The sequence below is a fragment of the Eumetopias jubatus genome, unplaced genomic scaffold (genome assembly GCF_037043125.1).
Source record: "Eumetopias jubatus isolate StellerSeaLion01/CBP00866 unplaced genomic scaffold, mEumJub1_p1.0 scaffold_16, whole genome shotgun sequence".
NCBI classification, from domain to species: Eukaryota; Metazoa; Chordata; class Mammalia; order Carnivora; family Otariidae; genus Eumetopias; species Eumetopias jubatus.
In genome coordinates, this window is record NW_028274822.1 from 47721761 (window position 1) to 47742595 (window position 20835).

General features: G+C 46.1%; 1 protein-coding gene across 2 annotated transcripts in view; it reads right to left on the minus strand.

Moving 5' to 3' along the window:
• Window positions 1–20835, minus strand: part of LAMA3 (laminin subunit alpha 3) — a 256339-nt gene that overhangs the window by 88408 nt on the left and 147096 nt on the right. For both annotated transcript variants that reach the window (XM_088019656.1, XM_028098310.2), the window contains exons 27-34: window positions 20250–20394; window positions 18476–18602; window positions 18249–18388; window positions 16590–16705; window positions 15188–15399; window positions 13987–14191; window positions 1017–1161; window positions 207–347 (exon numbers count right to left, since the gene is read on the minus strand). In XM_088019656.1, coding sequence (XP_087875782.1) covers window positions 207–347; window positions 1017–1161; window positions 13987–14191; window positions 15188–15399; window positions 16590–16705; window positions 18249–18388; window positions 18476–18602; window positions 20250–20394 — 1231 coding nt within the window. The remainder of the gene's footprint in view (window positions 1–206; window positions 348–1016; window positions 1162–13986; window positions 14192–15187; window positions 15400–16589; window positions 16706–18248; window positions 18389–18475; window positions 18603–20249; window positions 20395–20835) is intronic.

The window sequence follows — 20835 nt, forward strand, 5'->3', positions numbered from 1 at the left end:
CTTGAGCCCACCAGACAAACTGAGGCACTGAGCATGAGAACATCTGAGGGAAGAACACCGCAAACCAAGGAACGGCGTGGGCAAAGCTTAACCCTTTAACAAAGTAACATATAAAATCTCCACAAGCCCTTCATGCTTCATGACAATCCACTTCTTCCCCATTCGGAAGTACTAACTAAAAACAAAACTTCTAATCCCTTGCATACCTTAGCTCTTCTTTTATGTGTACTGTGACAATGATTATTTATTCCAAAGCAAAAGCAGCTGGTACAACCCTTGGGATTTGCTGGGTCCAAGTAGAACGATCCTTCTCGACACACATTACATTCTGTACCCTCCACATTCTCCTATTGAAATAAAACATGAAACGAGAGATCATTTCCTCTGAAGTTTCCCTGATTGCAGCTAGCTTAAGTGCCAATTCAGATGTTAGAACGTGGATGCTAACAAAATATGAATAGTTACATCATTGTTAAGCTTTTCTGTCACATTAATTTTTTAAACTCTTCTACCACACTCAAGTGAAAAGAGAGAATTTTCTAGATCTCACAAGATGCCCCTTGGAATCTTGAAGGTAGAGAAATAGCAGCATGAGGATTCACAATATGGGGGTCTTGGTTCACCCCACTTACTACCACCTCAAAACATCTGCTGGGACTTAGAAGCTCTCCTACCACCTGACAGAACACCCTGGAGCAGATTATTAACCTGGAGTCTACGAGCTGGGAATAAGCTTCCCGGGAATCTATGAACCTCTTAAAATTGTAGACTAAGGTTTGTGTCAGTTTTTCTGGAAAGGGTCCATACCTGTCTTGTGATTCTCCAAAGGATAAGAGGGGTCTTCCCTTCTAACTATTTCTATCAAATGAGCTAAGAACTCTTAAATGCTACATGCATTTTGGAAATCAATTACAGGTCAGTCCCACTTCCCATATATTTTTATATGTTGACTCAACACGAAGAACTTCCTCACTGACCAGTGGCTGACGTCCCTGATATTGCATGTTCTGTCTTACCTTGCAGAGGCAAGCTCCAGTACCTGGGTCACAGACTCCTGGCTCAGTCCCATCCCTGTTGCAATGGCAAGGAAGGCACTCGGGGAAGCGGTGAAACCCGGAAGCACACCGGTCACACTGTCGCCCTGTGACTCTGGGCTTGCACCTATATTCGAGGCAAAGGAGGCAAAAGCTTTCATCATCTTTCCCACACAGTTCTGAGGTCCACCTGCGCTGTAGCAGAGCAGCTCTGACTCTGCTTCCCTGGGGGAGGTGATGCCTGAGCTGAGCCTAGAAGGACAAGTGTCGTGGGGGTGGGTGTCCCAGACAGAAAGAACAGAGGGTGGATGAGCGGAAAAAGCTGACCCATGAACTGAAGAGGGAGGTCCAGGAGGCAGCTCATGTGGATGGACGGAGATGCTGGCCCTTCTGACACAGTCCATTGGCAATGGAGCGAGGTAGTTGAGCCCTGGGCACTGAAGGCCCTCTGGCCGGAGTAATGAGCAGCTCTGGCACACAACAGCTACAGTATCTTAATAACTTGCTAAGGCCTCAGATCCTCATCTGTGAAAGGGGAAAATTGCTAGCTGCTGCCTCGCAGGACCCCTGTGGAGTCAGATGAGGCTGTGCCTGGCACATGGAGAGCTCTTGGACAAGGAATCGCCATCTTGAAAAGTTTTAAGTAGGAAAGAGTGTGGCTGGAGTCTAGAGGGAGCGGGGGCGAACTAGGGCAAAGACACTTGGCATGGAGAGGAGGGGTGGGTTCCAAGCCATTTTGGGATGAGGTTGCTGGGGCTTATAATGTTCTGGACGAGGGAACAGAAGAGGGGAAGGCAAAGAAGACCCTCGGTTGTCCAGCCTGAGCACCAGAGTGGATGCTGGAGTGGGCAGGGCTGTGCCTGGGCTCCAAGGAAGGCTCTGTGGGGAGCAAGGAGCCATCCACACATCTGTGCACTAAACCACAAGAGTGGAGGGGAAAGCACAGAAGCTGACAGAGGGAGAAAAGCGGCGGGCTGCTAGCAGAACAGAGAAGCTCACCACCCCGTGGGGTGAGGACAGAAAGAGGAAGTGGGGGCCAGCCTTCCGAAGCTCAACCACAGAGCTCCACGGCTGATGTCTGGTGGGACCCACATGCTGATCTTTTCTTTTGTAGGTCTAAAGAAAGTACTAGGAAATGTGCTTTATATCGGAACGTTGGGAGTATATTCTTTTTTTAAGAGATCTTTTTTTAAAGATTTTATTTATTTATTTGACAGAGAGATAGAGAGAGAACACAAGTAGGCCGAATGGCAGGCAGAGGGAGAGGGAGAAGCAGCCTCTCTGCCGAGCAGGGAGCCGGATGCAGGGCTCCATCCCAAGACCCCAGGATCATGACCTGAGCCGAAGGCAGCTGCTTAACCGACTGAGCCACCCAGGTGCCCCGGGAGTATATTCTGATATGAAATATTTTATCATCAACTTCTACAATACCTGTTAAAATATCTTACCCAAGGGACCATCCTGAAAAAGAAATCTAACTTGATTTCCCACTAAGTTTGTCTTTGGCAAATATCTGCTTATAACGAGTACAGAATTTTGTGTTTGATTAAGAACACGCACTGGAGACCAGGCAGCCTACCTTTGAATCCCAGCTTTGCTACTTACTGGATATAGAACCTTGAGCAAATGAACTTCTTTACAGCTGAATTTACTTATCTGTAAACATGGAGACAATAATATCGACTTTGTAAGATTATTGTGAAAATTAAATAAAATAATATATGGAAAAGCCTTAGAGCAGGGCCATGCACACATATAAGAATTTGCTATTATTACTCTTGCAATGGCATTGGCTAAGGGAGTGAATGGGACTCCCTTTATCCCACTTTGCACACCTAAAAAGACACAGTGTTTTACCTGCAAGGCCTGTTGGCTGGCCAAATGTCATTTCAGGTCCAGGCCCATCCCCTTGTCTTCCTCCCCACCTGATACCTGTAGAAATTATTTTTGTAAGGAAGCAAATGGTCTCCAAATCATACATATGGCAATATAGATAGAAAGGGTCAACTTTCTGCTTGAAGTGATCACTCCAGTGTGGTGGATGGAAACTTTGGAAGAGGGTCAGAGACTCTTCTGGGAAGCTGGATAAATTATGGGCCACTCACAGATTTCCTTCCTTCCTTCCTTCTCTTCCTTCTCTTCCTTCTCTTCCTTCTCTTCCTCTCTCTCTAATACACACAAATTTGCATTCACTCTCAGAGTGTTCCTAGGCCCTGATTGATAATACCTGCTCTCTTCTTGTGAATCTCGGACTAAATGCAATCAGACAGTCCAGCAAAAAAAAAAAAAAAAAAAAAAGACTGTTGCCAGATGACTATTTCTGGAGGGAGTAGTGAGGGTGGAGCACAAGACTCTGGTGGTCTAGAGATGGGAAAGAAGAGAGCACGGACAGCCCCAGCCCACCAAAATTGTCAGAAAGAGGAACCTTCGACCAGGAGAGGAACCTGGAGATGGCCTGACTTAGCCTGAGCAGGCTCCACTCCTCTCACCTGGCTGGCAGGAAAGGATGCTGTGCAGGCTCTGCTATTGTCACAAACCGCCAACTGTGCAGCTTGTCGAACCAAAGTCCATGTTTCTTTTAGCAAACACGCAGGGCTTCTGGCTTACAGGTGCCTTAACTGAGTGCTGGTGCCAAGGGAGCCACTCACATACTGAATGCCCTGGGTGGACAAGGCCGAGAGGGGCCCCTGAAGCAAATGACCTGGACCCGGGCCTTGAAGGCGAGGACAGGCATAGAGGAGCCTATTTTTTATATCTTCACTTGAGTGGAAAAGAAAGGAATTGGAGTGTTTTGCAGGGAGGGCAGCATGGAAGCTGCTTGTTGAGACGAGGAGAAATGGAAGCAAAATCATTCCTTGCCTCTGTATTTCAGCATGCTGTGAGATGGTGTTGGCGAGGACAGGTGGGCTGAGGCCATGTGGCCACATCAGTGACATAAGCTAAAGCTCTGGACCTCACTCCACACCCAAGTAGCAACTGAGCGCATAGGAGTGGGTGAGAAAAAGCAAAAAGCCGAGCAGAGTGAGGAGAGTGGGGACCTATGAGTTGACCCTGAGGACCCCAGATGGCACTGACAGGGAAGGGTTAACCAAAACACAGAGAATATAACCTCAGGATTCCTGAGCACTGAGCATATGAATCCTGGGCAAAAAACAAGCAACCAAAGGACTTTTTGGTGGTACCATGACAACAGGGAATAAAACTGTAAAGTCTGGCTGAACATCTCTTAGAAACTACCTAAAGTCAGCCTGACCTTGACACATTTCTCTAGAGAGATGCTGCCCAAGGAGCTGCCCTTAGTGCAAAGACAAGAAGTTTCCATCAGAAGCTGCCTCTAGGTGCGGAGTGGCAGAGCTGGGGGTACGGGTCAAGTGGATTCATCTCCAAGGCAATGGGCTCATGGCCAAACCTTATGTAACAACATCTGTGCATATGTGGGCGCTCTCCATGTGCACAGACAACTAGAAAATCAGGTGTTAGAATGAACTCTACCCTTTGCTCATTAAGTACAGTGGATCTCTTAATATCACACTCCCATCAACTCCAGTCATAATCTAGAATCCAAAGTCTACTTCTGCATTCATCGATTCATTCAATAATCACCGGGTGCTTCCTACACACATACCCTTGTGTTAGGGGATGCAGGAGGGAGGGGAAAAGTAGAGTAAGTCTGTCTTGACCTTGGCACATTCTCATTGAGAACGCAGGACAGAGATGCAGGAAGTGAGGTAATCATGTGAGAAATGGGAAGATTAGCTTGAGGCACTGAAATGAGGAGGATGTCCCTGTGGCTCACAGAAGGCTTCACGCCTTCCGGAGTTTGTGCTTTTCACACATAATCCTTGAAGGATATGCAGAATTTGGGGTAACAGTAGAGGGGGGAGGAGAACTGATACCTGGAGAACTGAACATCTGTAAAGTGTTTAAAGAAAGTAAGAAAACCAAGCCAGAGAAGAAAGCTGAAAAAAGGCTTAAGTTAGGGAAGGTGGGGGCCATATTACCATGAAAGCTCATCTTTATTCTACCAGGGAGTTGAGACAGGTTCTTGTGCAGAGAGATGTGATGGAAGTGGCACCTGGCAGACCCAGGTGCCCCCAAGGCAGCCCGCACACAATATGGCGCTCGCCATGCCACACTGCCATTAGTGGCTAGTACAACTTCCCCTGCCAGACCATGCCCTCTGATGCATGAGGCACAGCACCCAAACTGGAGCAGGTGCTAGATATAGTTTGAGCAATAAAACATGCTGGTATAACATAGAATTTAAGGCAAAAATACATAAGTATAACACAACATAGAATTTAAGGCAAAAAACAAATATCACAGTAACTGAGAAAAATGTTTCACCCTAGTTAAATAAAAATACTGAGAAGATAAAATCATAAACCTATATGCATTTATCAACATTGCCTCCAGTTCTGTAGACTAGATTAACAGTTCTATGTATTAGTGCCAAAGTTATGGGGAAAAGAGATTTTTAAATCCCAGGATAACTGTGTACTTGGCATATTCCCTTTCAATTAAGGGGTCAAAAAAAAAAAAAAAGGAATGAATGAGTGCATGAGTAAACCAGGAAAAGGAAGGTCAATTAGGAGACCACCAATATCATTCGAAGATGAGGGGGTCAAAGAACTTAACCAAGGTGGCAGCAGAGAGCAGAGAGCCATGGAAAGAAAAGGGATAATACATACTTTGCCAGAAGTTGACACCTGATCAACTGTAGGGAAAAGGGGTTGATTCTAAGATGGTACTGGGATTTCAGGCTTTGGGGACTGGGAAGAGACTGTCACCAATAAGTAGAATTAAAAAAAAAAAGTCAAAGAGAGAAATGGTTTGAAAGGCAAGACAATGACATGGGTTTCTGCTATGGAATCAGAGTTGGAAGAATTTTGCAGTTGTGAGGGCCCTACAAGGTCATCTAATACTTCATCATACATGTGAGGGGACAGGTGCTCAAAGAGTTTAGGGGACTTGTCCAAGGTCCCCTAGGTAAAGCCTATAAAAGAACCCAGGTTGAACTGATTTGCAATGAAGGTGGGATAAGCTAGCCATCGAGGGTCGGGACGAGAGCTCTGGATCTGGAATCATCCAGGAGTGGGGGTGGTTGAAGCCAGGAGAATGGTCGTGGTTTCAGGGGGACAAAGTATAGAGGGAAGAAGGCAGACAGCCAAGTACTTGGCAAATAGTAATAATAGCTAATACATACTGGGTGCTAGTGAGTCAGATACTGTTCTAAGGTCTCCTGCACAGCATAATCTTCTAAAGAACTTTATGAGATAGGTGCCTCTAGCACCTCTATTTTATAGATGAAGAAATAAGGCAGAGAGAGAAGAACTGTACTCAGATTATCCAGACAGTGAGAGGCTGTGACAGATGCAACCTTGTGCAAACTCACACCACTCATCCTCCCAGTCGTCAGGAGACTGAACCAGGGACATAGCCACAGAGAGACATGGAGAAAGACACTGGTAGTTCAGAAGATGAAGGAAGACACAGAAAATGTAGGTAAGAACTCTGAGCTCCATCCCTGTGGCAGGAGCCCCATCCGCCCTGCTCACCACCATGGCCCCATGGCCCCCCGACACTGCCTGGAATTTACCATTCCTATTAATCGATGAAGTGCATCAAAGGAATTGCTTCTCCACGTTGGTGGGGCTGACGGAACAATGCCTATAGCTGGAAGCACTTCGTCCCAAGAATGCCAGTTCTATGACCTTTTCGGGTATTTTATTTTTACATCTAACACAAACATTTAGTAAATCTATGAGGATTCTCGGAGATAGAGGTCCCCCCCAAAAGGCATTCCTTTTGCTACTGCTCTTCTGAAAAGGTGTATTTGTACATACGGCTTCACTGAAAGATCCAGGTGGATCACCATCTCCTTTAGTTGATCTCAAAATAGCCTGAAAGTGGTCGGTATCATGCTAGTTTTTAAAGCAGTGATTCCCAGCTTCTGGTATCTGTCAGTGATTGAGGAAATCTTCAGAGGATATTCTAGCCCTTTTGTTTGTTCACAGAACCCGATGACATAATCTTCCATTATTAAAAGCGAGGCAAAATACTTTTTCCATTGGCCTTCTATCAGATTGGATTAGTGTTGCTATTAAAAACAAAGTCTTGATCAATATAAGCAACTTTAGGTCCTCAGTCTAGCATTGACCAAAATGGACTCTTTGGCATTTGTACAATTTTGCAATATTTTGCGTGTTACAATCAGAGATTGAAGAGGAAATAGAACAGAATTTTAAATGTAGGTAGGAAGGTAGAGATAATTTTACCAAATGTTTAATGGCTTAGGAAACTGAGACCCAGGAAGGCAGAATAACTTGCCCAGTCTTCTAGCTAGTTTATGACAAAGGTGAGTCAAGGACTCAGTTTTACAGCCCCAACTTAAGTTATTCCCAGTTGCCTCTAAAATTACACCAGTTTTAATTAGGTAGAGATTGAATATTGTGGATTGCTACAATTATTTTTCTAACATTTTAAAGTAGATTAATATTTGTAACAGTTTCATTTTCTTTTAAGTATGATAAACTTGAACACTTATAAACAGTGAAATAGAATATGAAAATTCCAATTTTGAAGCTTTGTGATCTGTGACAATTTGTACAACTGCAAGAGAGTCTGTTGTATCTGAGAAAGGATGTGTTTTTCTTCTTGTTGCAAGTTCCAGGTAGCTTTGAACATTTCTTTCCCATGAACTTTAGTTTCCTCTAAACACATTCTTCATTTTCATTAGGAAATTTCCTTTGGGGGTGGGGAAAGAACATTCTTTCTTCTAATTTTTTTTTTTTGCATTTTTGCCCAAAGGGTTTTCTTAATTTTATTTCTTTTATTTTTATTTTTTTAAGATTTTGTGTATTTATTTGACAGATAAAGAGACATAGCGAGAGAGGGAACACAAGCAGGGAGGAGTGGGAGAGGGAAAAGCAGGCTTCCCGCCGAGCAGGGAGCCCGATGTGGGGCTCAATCCCAGCACCCTGGGATCATGACCTGAGCCGAAGGCAGACGTTTAACCGACTGAGCCACCCAGGCGCCCCCCTTAATTTTATATTTTAAAATACCATATGGTAAAATTGACGTTTTCTTTTGTTGTAGAGTTCTATGAATTTTAACACACACAGAAATTCATGTAACCACCACCATACTTTAGGATACAAAATAGTTCCATGACTTCAAAAATCTCTCTTCATAGTCAGATCCTCCCTCTACCTCTTACCCCTGGCAATCTCATATCTGTTCTCCGTATAAATCTGTCTTTCTGGTATTTCCTAAAGAACTAACCCTTTGGGTAATCAAAAGCTTTTTCAGCATCAACAGTGGAATTAACACGAGCAATCTGTGTAATTTATAGTCATAATAAACTGAAAGTTTTTCTTACATTATCTGCTAAGGGCCTTTTCATGACAAATCTACTTTGATCATAGAGAGAGAATTATGTCATCCCATCAGGTTAGTATAGTCTCCTTGGTAATTTCAAGATAAACAATTTCACCTCTTGGTGTAGGTGTGGTACAGGATAATGAGATTCCATTCCTGTTGATGTTTCCTTGGGTTTGGGCAAAACTATGCAGCATGCCTTGATCCTGAGTTAGGACTTTTCCAGTCTACTGAACTGTCATTGTTATTTGCAACTAATGAATCACTGAACACTACACAAAAAAACTAATGATATACTATATGTTGGCTAATTGAATTTAAATTTTTAAAAAATGAAAAACAAATTGTCATTGGCTAGTGAAAGTTTGTTAAACACCCCTTATGATTTCTACCTCAGATACTATAGTAAATCTATGTATCTATCACAGACGGCACCCCAATGCATTTTTACAATTTTTAATGCATTCTTGATTTCCTTTTTCTGTGGCAGCAGAATTCAGAAACAATGTGTGAGGTTGTGTTTGCAGCAATTTATTCTGTTGGCCAGTTTTTCCTTCTTAAAATTCTCCCATTATTTCTGAGACAGAGAATTCCTCTCTGTCTCCTGCCTGAAAACTCTTTCTCCATCTCCTTGGTTCCTTTGCCTCCTACAGTTAAACAAAGGTACCCCCGCAGAACACACACCTGCTGTTTCCTCCTGCGTGTCCACACCTACTCCTGGGGTCCTCATCAGTCTAACCTATTCCCAAACTTCCATTCCAGCCCCAAGCTCTTCACTTGTATGTTCTGCTTTCAAAAGAAAAACCGAAGTAGTCATTATGGAAAAACAGCACTCTGTTGGTCTGCCTTACACTTCTTTTTGTGGCTTCGTTTTTATTTTAATTATATATGGGAGTACTGTAATGTGTTCAGGATTTAGGGCCTTAAGTTTCTTCCTGCAGATGTGATGGAGTCCACTACAGAACCCTGGGCTCCATCCCCTGCCAGGACTCCCACTCCCTCAGAACCGTTCCATGCACACTTGTTGATCTTCCTCTCCTGCTCCTCCCAGAGTTTTTCGTCCTCCAGGTTAGGCATTGCTTATTCCGCTGTTCAAATGGAACCTGTTCTTTGGCCCTTTTTTTTTTTTTTAAGGTTTTACTTATTGATTTGAGAGAGAGCATGCGCATGAGTGGGGCGGGGCAGAAAGAGAGGGAGAAGCAGACTCCCCGCTGAGCAGGGAGCCCCATGCCAATATGGGGCTCGATCCCAGAACCTGAGATCATGACCTGAGCCAAAGGTGGACACTTAAACGACTGAGCCACCCAGCTGCCCCTCTTTCAGCCTTTCTATACCCAGATTCCTGCTATGATACCTCTTGAATGAGCAGAGGATTTTAATGGTAAGGCCTCCCCTTCTGTTCATCCTGCATCTTCATCAGACTATTCTTTATGCTGAAGGATTCACACAAATCAATTCCACATAAAGACACTGAATTATTTCCTCTGATTTGTTCTTCAAATATATTAAAATGAAAACAGTTATTCCTAATTCAATCTGTTTGCCTTTTTAGTAACACCTTGGATTTCCTTTTCTGAAGCCAGTTCTAATTCCACGGTTTCCTTTGGTCTGCTAGATGTACTAGGGGAGCTCTCAGGATGTTTGTGTTTTTTTATTTATATTTTATTATGTGTGTGTGTGTGTGTGTGTGTATTTTAGGGGGGAGGGGCAGGGGGAGAGGGAGAAAGAGAATTTTTTTTTAATGTTATATTAGTCACCATACATTACATCATTAGTTTTTGATGTAGTGTTCTATGATTCATTGTTTGCGTGTAACACCCAGTGCTTCTTTCAGTACGTGCCCTCCTTAATACCCACCACCAGGCTAACTCATCCCCCCACCCCCCTCCCCTCTAGAACCCTCAGTTTGTTTCTCAGAGCCCATAGTCTCTCATGGTTCGTCTCCCCCTCCCATTTCCCCCCTTCATTTTTCCCTTCCTACTTTTTTTTTAAACATATAATGTATTATTTGTTTCAGAGGTACAGGTCTGTGATTCATCAGTCTTACACAATTCACAGCACTCACCATAGCACATACCCTCCCCAATGTCTACCACCCAGCCACCCCATCCCTCCCATCCCCCACCACTCCAGCAATCCTCAGTTTGTTTCCTGAGATTAAGGATTCCTCATATCAGTGAGATCATATGATATTTGTCTTTCTCTGACTGACTTATTTCGCTCAGCATAATACCCTCTAGTTCCATCCACGTCATTGCAAATGGCAAGATTTCATTCCTTTTGATGGCTGCATAATATTCCATTGTGTGTGTGTGTGTGTGTGTGTGTGTGTGTGTGTGTGTGTGTGTGTGTGCCACATCTTCTTTATCCATTCATCTGTTGATAGACATCTTGGCTCTTTTTGTAGTTTGGCTACTGTGGACATTGCTGCTATAAACATTGGGGTGCATGTACCCCTTCGGATCCTACATTTGTATCTTTGGGGTAAATACCAGTAGTTCAATTGCTGGGTTGTAGGGCAGCTCTATTTTCAACTTTTTGAGGAACCTCCGTACTGTTTTCCAGAGTGGCTGCACCAACTTGCATTCCCACCAACAGTGTAGGAGGGTTCCGAGAGAAAGAATCTTAAGCAGGCTCCACACCCAGGGCTGAGCCCAACGCGGGGCTTGGTCTCATGACCCTGAGATCATGACCTGGGCCAAAATCAAGGGTTGGACACTTAACTGACTGAGCCACCCAGGCGCCCCATGTTTGTGTGTGTTTTAGACAGAGGTACTGCTGACATGTTTCAACAGCAACAGACCGGCTTGGCTGACTAATCTTTCAACTGTTGTTCTAACTCTCCCTTGACCACCTTTTCATAGTGGGGTTGGAAGACTTTGTTGATGTTGCTCTCTTGGCTTCCTGGAGAGAAATATTCCATCCTCCTTAACTTGTGTCTGTTTCCATTGAGAGCCACACATTTTATTTACAAATACTCTGGAGCTCTGGTGTCAAATGTTTATGACTGGTTATCAGCTTGCTGTCTCTAAGAGAGTACTGATTTTCAAGAAAGGGAGATTGGTACCCCTGGGAACATGAAAAGGGAGAGGTCAGTGGTAAGGGAGTGATGGAAAATAATAGTGCACGTTCGCCATTTGAGGGAAGAAGACCCTGGTAGAGACAGAAAAGAACAAGAAGAAAAGCATAGTGGGGCTGATAGCCTCCGACGGAAAGTGATACCCATTCCTGAAAGAACAGAAGAATAAAAAGATAGCTCTGTGAAATGAAGAGGTCAGGAGAGATGTCAAGAGGAGTACCAAACAGCCCCGCTAAAATGAGGCAGCATGGCCATGTGATAGACCAAATTTACGAGATTCTGGCATTCGTCCAGCTACTGTTTTGGACCAAGGGCTCAAAGAGAGGGAATGGAGGCAATTGTCCCTGGGGAGGCAAATCTAGGTCAGTAATGAAGTCACAGGATCACACACATCTTGTCTTCCTCTCTCCCTTCCATACAGTTGATTGCATCATGATCAGCACAGCCAGGTTCTCCTAGCCTCCCAATCCTGTACCCTCTGCAGCCACAAGCCCGCAAGCATCTCCTGGGCACGGTGCATCTCTGCTCCTAAGCATTCCGGCAGGTCTGTGCTTCCAGCCCAGGTGCCATTGTCTTTCTCCATCAGTTACTAACTGAAAATAAGCTAGATGTTTTCATGAGCCCATGGGTACATTCGAGACCCAACGTAGCATCTTCAGTAATGAGCTCTAAGAGCCTGACTTCCGTCGGAGAATTGCTTAAGCACTGGAGGGAACAGAACCTGATATATGTTAACTAATGGTGATGAAACAATTCTGGATATCACCTCAAAATCCTTTGTGCAAATTGCCTTCAGTGTAGGCTCACAGTTTGAGAAGGATGAGCAACTGAGTCGACTCAGGGTGGACTCACACCTGTGGTTTTAAAGACTCGGAAGGTTTCATGACTCAAGTTGTCACTCAGCTTCCTTTCTTGTAGCACAAAGGGGCTGTGAGGCCCCCAGGCAACAATTAAAGGTGTGGTGAAGTGTCCTTCCTTAGGAAAAGTGAACGTCGCTGTTACGGAGAGTTGGATTTTGTCCCCAAAAAGATATGTTCAAGTTCTAATCTCCAGTACCTGAGAAGGTGATCTTATTTGGAAAGAGGGTGTTTGCAGATATAATCAGGTTAAGATGAGGTCATGCTGGAGTAAGGTGGGCCCTAATCCAATATAGCTGGTGTCCTAAGAAGAGACACACAAAGAGAGGAGAATGCCATGTAAGGACAGAGACACACCAGGAGGATCCATGTGATGGCGGAGCAGAGATTGGAGTGACACGTCTATGAGCCAAGCAACTGCAAGGATTGCTGGCAGCACTAGAAGGTAAGAGAAAAGCATGGAACAGATTGTCTCCCAGGGACTTTAGAAAGGGCACGGCACTGTCAACACCTTGATTTCAGGCTTTTAGCCTTTAGGACTATGAGCAAATAAATTTCTATTGCTTTAAGTCACCCTGTTTGTGGTAATCTGTTAGAGCAGCCACAGGAAATGAACACAGCCGCCCTTGAACTGGAGTCGTGGATGCCTGCCACCAGCAGCAACGGCCTCCCCACCCCCCCCCACCCCGGCTGTCACACCCAGATCACCCACACAGACCCCATAATGTCTACTCCCCCATAGGTGGGGGGAGGAGTGTAGGGCAGGTGGTGAGCCTCACACTTGCTCCTGCACACTGCCATACTGGCCCAGATGCCAAAGCCCTGGCTCAGTTTCCCCCCGACTTAACACCCTTGTCGACTCCTTCCAGCCTCTTTTCCTAGAAGACTGGATCCATTCTGCATCCCCGGGGCCATTCTCCAGTCCTGCTGAGATCAGGCTGATCACCTGCAATCGTGTGACATTGGCCTCTAGTTCCCCACGTAGAGCTCAACCCACAGAGCCAAACCTCTTAGCGACACAGCATCTGTGGGAGCCCACCTTTGCCACTGTCCCTCACCAGCCGTGCACTGGGCCTCTCAGTCAGCCCAATGGCAGCCCCACTCTCAGGTAGGGCTCTTCAGCGCATACCTTCTTCCCTTGCCTGCCCACCGCCAGCCAAGGCCCACTGTGGACGCTCTAGCACCCCTTCGAGTTGCCTAAGAGCGGCAGGCCTGAGGCCTGCGGACTTTGTCACTCACTGTCCTCAACAAAAACGCCATGAAGACTTGGAGCCCAAACCTAAACACCGATAGATAGGTGCTCACCACACAGTGACACAGTCAAAGAAAGGATAACTTAATTATGCATACATATGGGCCACCCCGAGAACAATGCTGCAGGGCATGGGCAAGGCGGCTTATGACCCCAGGTGCCTGGCCATCCACCTGCCGGAGCTCTGCCAGGCTACCCTGAGCCTGAGGGGCCCAGTTACTCCACACACCACAGAGCCCATCCAGGGTGGGGAGCTCCACCCTGAGGTGAGCACAGTGCTGTCCTTGGACCCATGAGACACAGGAAGGAATGGTGACTGGTGTGTGCAGAGGACATCTTCCCTTCCAATAAGACGACCTAACAGCTTAATCCTCCCGGGCTCACCTGCACTGCCCGTGGTCCCTGTCGCACTCCGGGGTGGCGGCCCCAACGGTGCCCCTCCTGGAACAGTTGCAGCCTTCGCAGCCAGCCAGGGGGTGGAAGCTGAAGGAATGCGTGTCACACACCTCACACTGGGGCCTGACCGTGTGGGGAGGGCAGAGGCACTTCCCCGTCATCTCTTCACAAAGGCGTGGGCCACAGTTGCATGCTGGCCAGGGAATCAAGAGACACGGTGTAAGGGAGAGATGCCACCTGGCCTCCAGCAGGATTTCACCAACTGCCAACATTTCCAGAAGCTTCCAAGGGGTCTGGGAGAAACGTCTTGCTATTTCTTCATTATGCCATTATTGAGTGTGGCTGATCTGAAAAGTACCTCTCTTGGGGCCCAGGCCAACTATACCAAACGCTCACGGCAGACACAGCGTGTGAACGCCGACCGAGGTACAGCTGGACCCACTGGCACCAAGACAGGAACTCAAAAGGAAGTCACCCAGCTGTAGTTACAGGCCATTCTAATGAGCCGCCTCTCATCTGTCAGAGGAGCTTCTTCTTACAGGGCCCCTGCAGGGGCTCCACGTCACCTTAGCACAACGGAGCTCAAGGTCAGGGCATTAACGCAGCAGCAGGACCCTCATTAGACAAAGGCTAGTCTCCAGGTAAAGACTCTGTTTGCACCACATGTGCACCCCTCGCTACCACCCCACGGCCTGTGCTGACCCTTTGTCTCAGGCCACAGGATGGTTCTTCGATAAAAGTCCCTAGGCTTCCCATTCAGAAAGCACTATGCTCCCGTGACCCTGGCTCTCCTCCTATTTCAACTGAGTTTTGGTTAGGCTGCACAAATTGAAGGGGCTTCCATGAGGAAGAGGGATGGAGGGGTCCAATAGTTTGATCCTTAAGGCTCTTTAAATTCACCTGCTCTGCCAAGCACATGGGTCACATAGCACGGGAAACACAAATTTTATCTTCTGGAACCTACCTACTCAGACTGTGGTCCATAGACCACTGGCATGGGCATCATCTGAGTGACCAAAAGAAATGCAGACTCTCGGGCCCCAGCCCAGGCCTCCTGAATCAGAATCTGCTCTTTCACAAGACCCCTGGGTAAGTCTCCAGCACAGTGAAATTCAAGAAGGTCTGCCCTAGATGAGCGGCACCCACCTGGGACCAGAGACGACTTTGGATGCCCTGAACGTGCACTTACGCTTGCAGTGTGGGAATCCGTAGTAGCCCATTTGACAGCGGGTGCACTGCCGCCCAATGACACTGGGCCGGCATGGGCACTGCCCCCCCTCTGGGTTGCAGTGACGGCCAACGGCCCCGGTAGGATGGCACTCACAAGGCAGTGCGCCCTTGTGGTAAAGGGCCACCAGGGACCTGGCGGAGTTCTTGCAGAATCCAGAGGCCGTCTGGGGGCTACGAAAACAAAAACAGCTCGTGGCATTATCCCGGGAGGCATGCCCCACAGTAAAAGTCCCAAACTTCTCCTTCCCACTTGCTCCACCAACTGGTGTTTTAGGGGAGGGACTCTGGCTGTGGAGTCTGGGAAGAAATGAGAGACTACCCCACCCCTGGATTCACAGCCAGTGACAGCCAGCCATCCTTCCACCCATCCACTCCAGAACACATCCCAGGACTGGTGGGTGGGAACTTTTGGTGGCTGAAATAAAAGGGTGAAAATTCACCTATAGGATGAATTCTATGGTATGTGAATTATGTCTCAATTAAGCAGTTACAAAAAAATTGTACCTAGATGTGTATGCACCAATAACAGTAACAATGGGAGGGGGAGGCAGCAAGGTGTCTACTTTTATTGAATGTTGTGTATTAGAAGTTTTGCCTACATCTCACTGAACCTCACAACCATCCAACCAGTAAGGCCTAAGCCTCATCTCATAGATAAGACAACTGAGGCTTCTAGAAGTTAAACAACACATCCAAGGCCACAGAGCTACAGAGTGGCCAAGCAGACATTCAAACCCCCTAGCTACTGGACTTCAGAGCTTTTACTCTTAATGTTTTCTCTACAGGAGACTTCTGCCCACCAGGGCCCCCTGGAGTTCCTGGGTCCCTCAGGAAATCTGCAAGGGGACAGGGTGGGTCTGCAGAAGAGAAGAGCAGGTGCCCATACTCAGGGCTGTCCTAGGCTCTTGGCATTCAAGGATCCAGGGAGAGGGGACAGGGAGGTCCGCCTCTCTGTGACACTCCCCACTCAATCAGATGGCAAAGGAGAGGGAGAATCCAGGCTGATGTGCTTCCCAGAGGAGGGTACCCCACATGGTATCTTTTAGGAATCTGAGTTGGACAACAGGACGCAGCAAAGAGGCCAAGAAACTCCTAAGCAGCCCGTGGATCCCAGCTCAGAGAGTGAACATCTGGAGGGATCAAAGTTGAGGACAGTAATCTTGCCCAAATGGGCAGCACAAGGTCTGGTGTAGGATGGTGTATGCAGAGGAAAAGCATCTCCCTCCCCGGACCCAGGACGCACTGCCACTCCCATGGGCCCTAGGAGGAAGAAGACAGACCCAAGGGCCAACCCCACCGTGGGCCTTGTGCTGAACGTGAATGTGGGAGAGGCTGAGGAAGCTCCATAAAGTGATACTTACTCAATATAAAAACTGTTTCCTCCACAATTGGTGATAAACTCAAATGACTTGTCCACTGATTTTTTGTGAAGTATTTGGTAGTCGTAATCCTCCACAGGCACCACTAGAACACGGACCTAAAGGAAACCTGTCAGCATGGCTTTCGATTTCCAACAGCAGGGCACACCTATGGCTATTTATTATATTTTCTCTTCACTATGACCAGCGTTCTTTATTGTGAAGCCCAAGACCACATGAAACAGGATTTATGAGAAAAGAATCGCAAGAACAACCCTAAGCCAGTGTTAAAGGTTCAACCCACGTTCCTATGTTAGAAATGGCGTGTGCTGGGGCAGATCCCTCAGAGCACCTGCTCAGAGAAGCAGCAGCCTCCAGTGCTCGGTGGGGACAGGACATCTAAGGGGTCATCAGGGGCCTGTTAGGAGGGCTAGGGCCCCATGTGATCTATGCCAGGGATGACGCTGGAGAGCCAAAGGTCACATTTTGTATTTTTAAAGGTGAACAAACCAAAATGGCAGAACCAAGGGGGAAACTCACACCATGGCTTGCCCTCAAGCTTATATCATGTCAGATATTCTGTTATGAATAACTGTAGCCCTAGTCTTTAAAAGTGCTGCTCGGCTCTCTGTGCCAGTTTCAATCAGACTATTCCAGTAACAAATGCTATAGGAAATTTCCAATGTCTTTGTCAAATAGTCACCAACTTATAGCTTACAGAGAGCTTGCTGCTCTCGTGTTATTCAATCAGTAAGCATTTGCCAAGCACCGTGTGCCAGGTGGTATCCTAGGCACAGGGGATACAAAATGCATAAAGTCAGGCCCCTCTCTCTAGGAAGATGGCCTCCTCACAGACAGAAGGGAGCATGAGCAAGAAACTACAGGGTCACACAGCAGGGCCTGGACAATGTTACCTGGCTCTCTGGAAGGCTTTACAGGCATTGAGTGACCTTGATTCCATCAACCAAGGTAATGAACAGGGTAGAGGATACCTGGGGTTGTGCAGGTAACAGGCTTAAGTTTGATGGACTCATGAGGTCCCCAGCTAGGCAGATATGCAGTAGATGGTCCCATACTGGGCCCGGAGCTCAGGAAATATCAGAGATGAATTCAGAGATGTGGTGTCATTCCCCCTCCACAAGAGAGAACAGAATCAACAGATACAGATGATGTTATCCAAAGAGCAATGACAGAACAAGGGGCCTCAACATCACACCCAAGGGAACGCCACCGTATGTGGACAAAAGGAAAGAGAAATCACTGAAGGAGCACTAGAGAAAGTGGGAACAAAATGAGAGAAAGCAGCTATGGAAGCTCAAAAAAGAAAGTTTCGAGAACAAAGGAAGATTAAATGCTTCAGAAAGAAACCAGTCAGGTGAGGTGTGAGGAGGGACTGATGCAGAGTGAGACCCTGGTTCACCAGAGCTTCCTGCCAGGAAGTTTTTTCTTCCTAAACACTTACCCATTGTTCCAACTTCCCTTGACCTTAATTGTCACCAGCTTTTTTTTTTTTTTTTTTCAAAAGGTAGCTATAAAATTTAAACATTTTTCTATAAGACTTCAATTCCTTGGAGGAATTATTGTCACAAGCCAAACAGACACACAGAACGGCTGGCCAAGGCAAGCACATGAAGAGCAAGGTGAGGGAGAAGCAGACCATACCAATACTAAGGACTTTCCTTCTGGAACCTTCACAGTCACAGCCACCTCTGGCTCTGAGATGTCAAACTCAACTTGATCTTCAGCAATGACTTGGTCCCGGCAGCCAAGTGCATGGGGGCAAAAAGAGGCACGGAAGACACCTGGAGGCAGAGCAAGAGGAGTTCCGGTCATGGTCCCGCAAGGCCCAGCTGGGCACGTAGCTATGGTGCCTGCTCCCCGATGCTCACCTGGCCACAGCCGCCCTCCGTCCACAAAGACCTGTGTGGGAAATGTTGGGTGTGCTGCTTGATAAAAATGGATGACAATGACATACCGGCCTAGACGTGGTACAAGTCCTCGCAGGGTCACTTGGTTCTAAGTAGAAAAAAAGAGGATAAAATAACTCCCCAAGTTGCAGAGTTATGAACATTTAGAGTTTAAAAACCAAAACCATCTAGATATTTAACCAGGTGAAATGAAAACCTATGGTCACACAAAACTTTCACTTGAATGTTTACAGCTGCACTCTTTGTAATCAGAAATCCTGGAAACAAACCAAATGACCTTCAACTCAGAATGTATGAACCAACAGTGTGGTCAGCCATAAGTGATGTTGGAGGGAATGTAATTTGGTACAATTACTTTGGAAAACTGTCTGGCAGCTTTTACCAAAGTCAAACATATCGCTGAGCAATTGCACTATTAGGTACACACCCAGTAGAAATGCATAATGTTTGCCAAAAGGCTGTGCGAGAATGTTCCCAGCATTCACATACCGCTTGGAATAACCCAGTAAGAAAGAGTCAGGCTCCATCTTGGATGTTTGACTGACAGGTGTCAAGCTCCATCACTCATTTTAATCTTTTGCCCCACACCTGCACAAGCCAAAAAGAAGGCCCAGGTGCACATCCCTTGGCACAGGCAGGAAGTTCAAACCACACTAATTCTAGCACATGGGAGGGGGGTCCTTACCTTGCACTCCTCCACCTTCCCCTCACCCCTGTCCAACCACAGGGAAAACCAGAGTCATGCTCCCACTTTTGATCTAGCTTGAGTGTGAGTCCTGCTCTCTCTAGAAAATCTCACTCCGTGAGGTGTCTTTTCAAACCCTCAAAAAAACAGGAAAAACAGCAGCAATAAAAGATTATCTTCAGTTTTCAGTTGAGAACCGTGACTTGAAGCAAGCAAATAATTTGATAAACGTCATACTCTAATTTAAGAGCAAAACCAGGACTAGAACTCCCTTGTCATGATTTCAAATTCATCGCCCCCTATGATTCTGGGTGGACTTCCCCATACAGGCTCTTATTAAATTTTCTCTCTCAGATCCTGTTCATTTTCTAACTTGATGCAATGTGAATGGACATGAGCCATCTCTAGGATTAAAAAGATATAATATCATCAGGGCAAATGGTAAGTCCTGCAATTTCATAGTTTACAGTGAAAAAAAATACAGTCCCTTACTATATTTCATCTTTATGCTATTGACTATTAATCAATAAATGTTTATTGAGAATTTCCTGCCTGCAAAGCATTTTGCTGATATAGTTGGGGATGCAAAAACTCTGTTAGCCAGAGCAGCTTTTGCAAGTGCTTACATTCCAACTTGGGAAGACAAGTGATCATCTCAACAATATTACATAGCAGTAGTCCATGAAAATACGACCTATCACAAAATGGGCCACGAAAAGTTGCCAAATGACTGTGTAGGTAGAGATACAGAAAGAAAAGAGAACATCAGGATGGGGTGGTCATAGACAGGATTAGCCAGATGCCTCACATCCAGGATTCTCCACAGTTGAGAGCAGAGGACCTCAAACTTCAGGGGCATCCAAATCCCCTGGAGGGTTTATTAAAACACAGATTCCTGGGCCCCACCTCCAGAGTTTCTGATTCCGTAATTCTGGAGTGGGCTTGTAAACATGCATTTCTAACATGTTCCCAGGTGATGCCGATGCTTCTAGTGAGGGCCATGCTTTGAGAACCGTAATTTAGAAACAACACCCTTGAGAGGAGTCCCACCTGTGGTGCCTTCAGGGTGACTCCAGTAACAACATCTGCAGAAGGCGAAGGATCCTGGGGCAGGAAAGGAGAAGACTCACCACTCGGGACATCCAAAATTAATGCTGTTGGAGGAGTTTCAGGGACCAGGGAGACACAAGAGGCACTGAAAAAAAAGAATATTAAAAAACAACCAAAAATGGAAGAACCATCCATTGGTGAAGATAGCGACTGTGAGCAAAAGACTGTGTGACACCAAAAGGATCTAGTCTCGAGAGAACCACAGGACTGTGGAGGGATCTTTATACAAAGATTCTCAGTGTAGTCAATTGGACAAGTGTATTGCAGCAAACCTGGTCAATACAATGAGCTAAAACAGAAAGAAAATCTTAATTTTGAAAAATAGTAACCAGACAGAAACTCATAGAAACTTTCCCTTCTAGAACTAAAATTCATGTTAAATGGGGTCAATGCAATGAAACATTATTATTCACCTCCAAACATAAATGTCGACATAAAATCATATAAAAACAAAAAAGACAAATGCACATCATTTCTTTCAGGCACAGGCAGATTTCACTGTCTTGGTGGCTTCTATAGTCCTAAC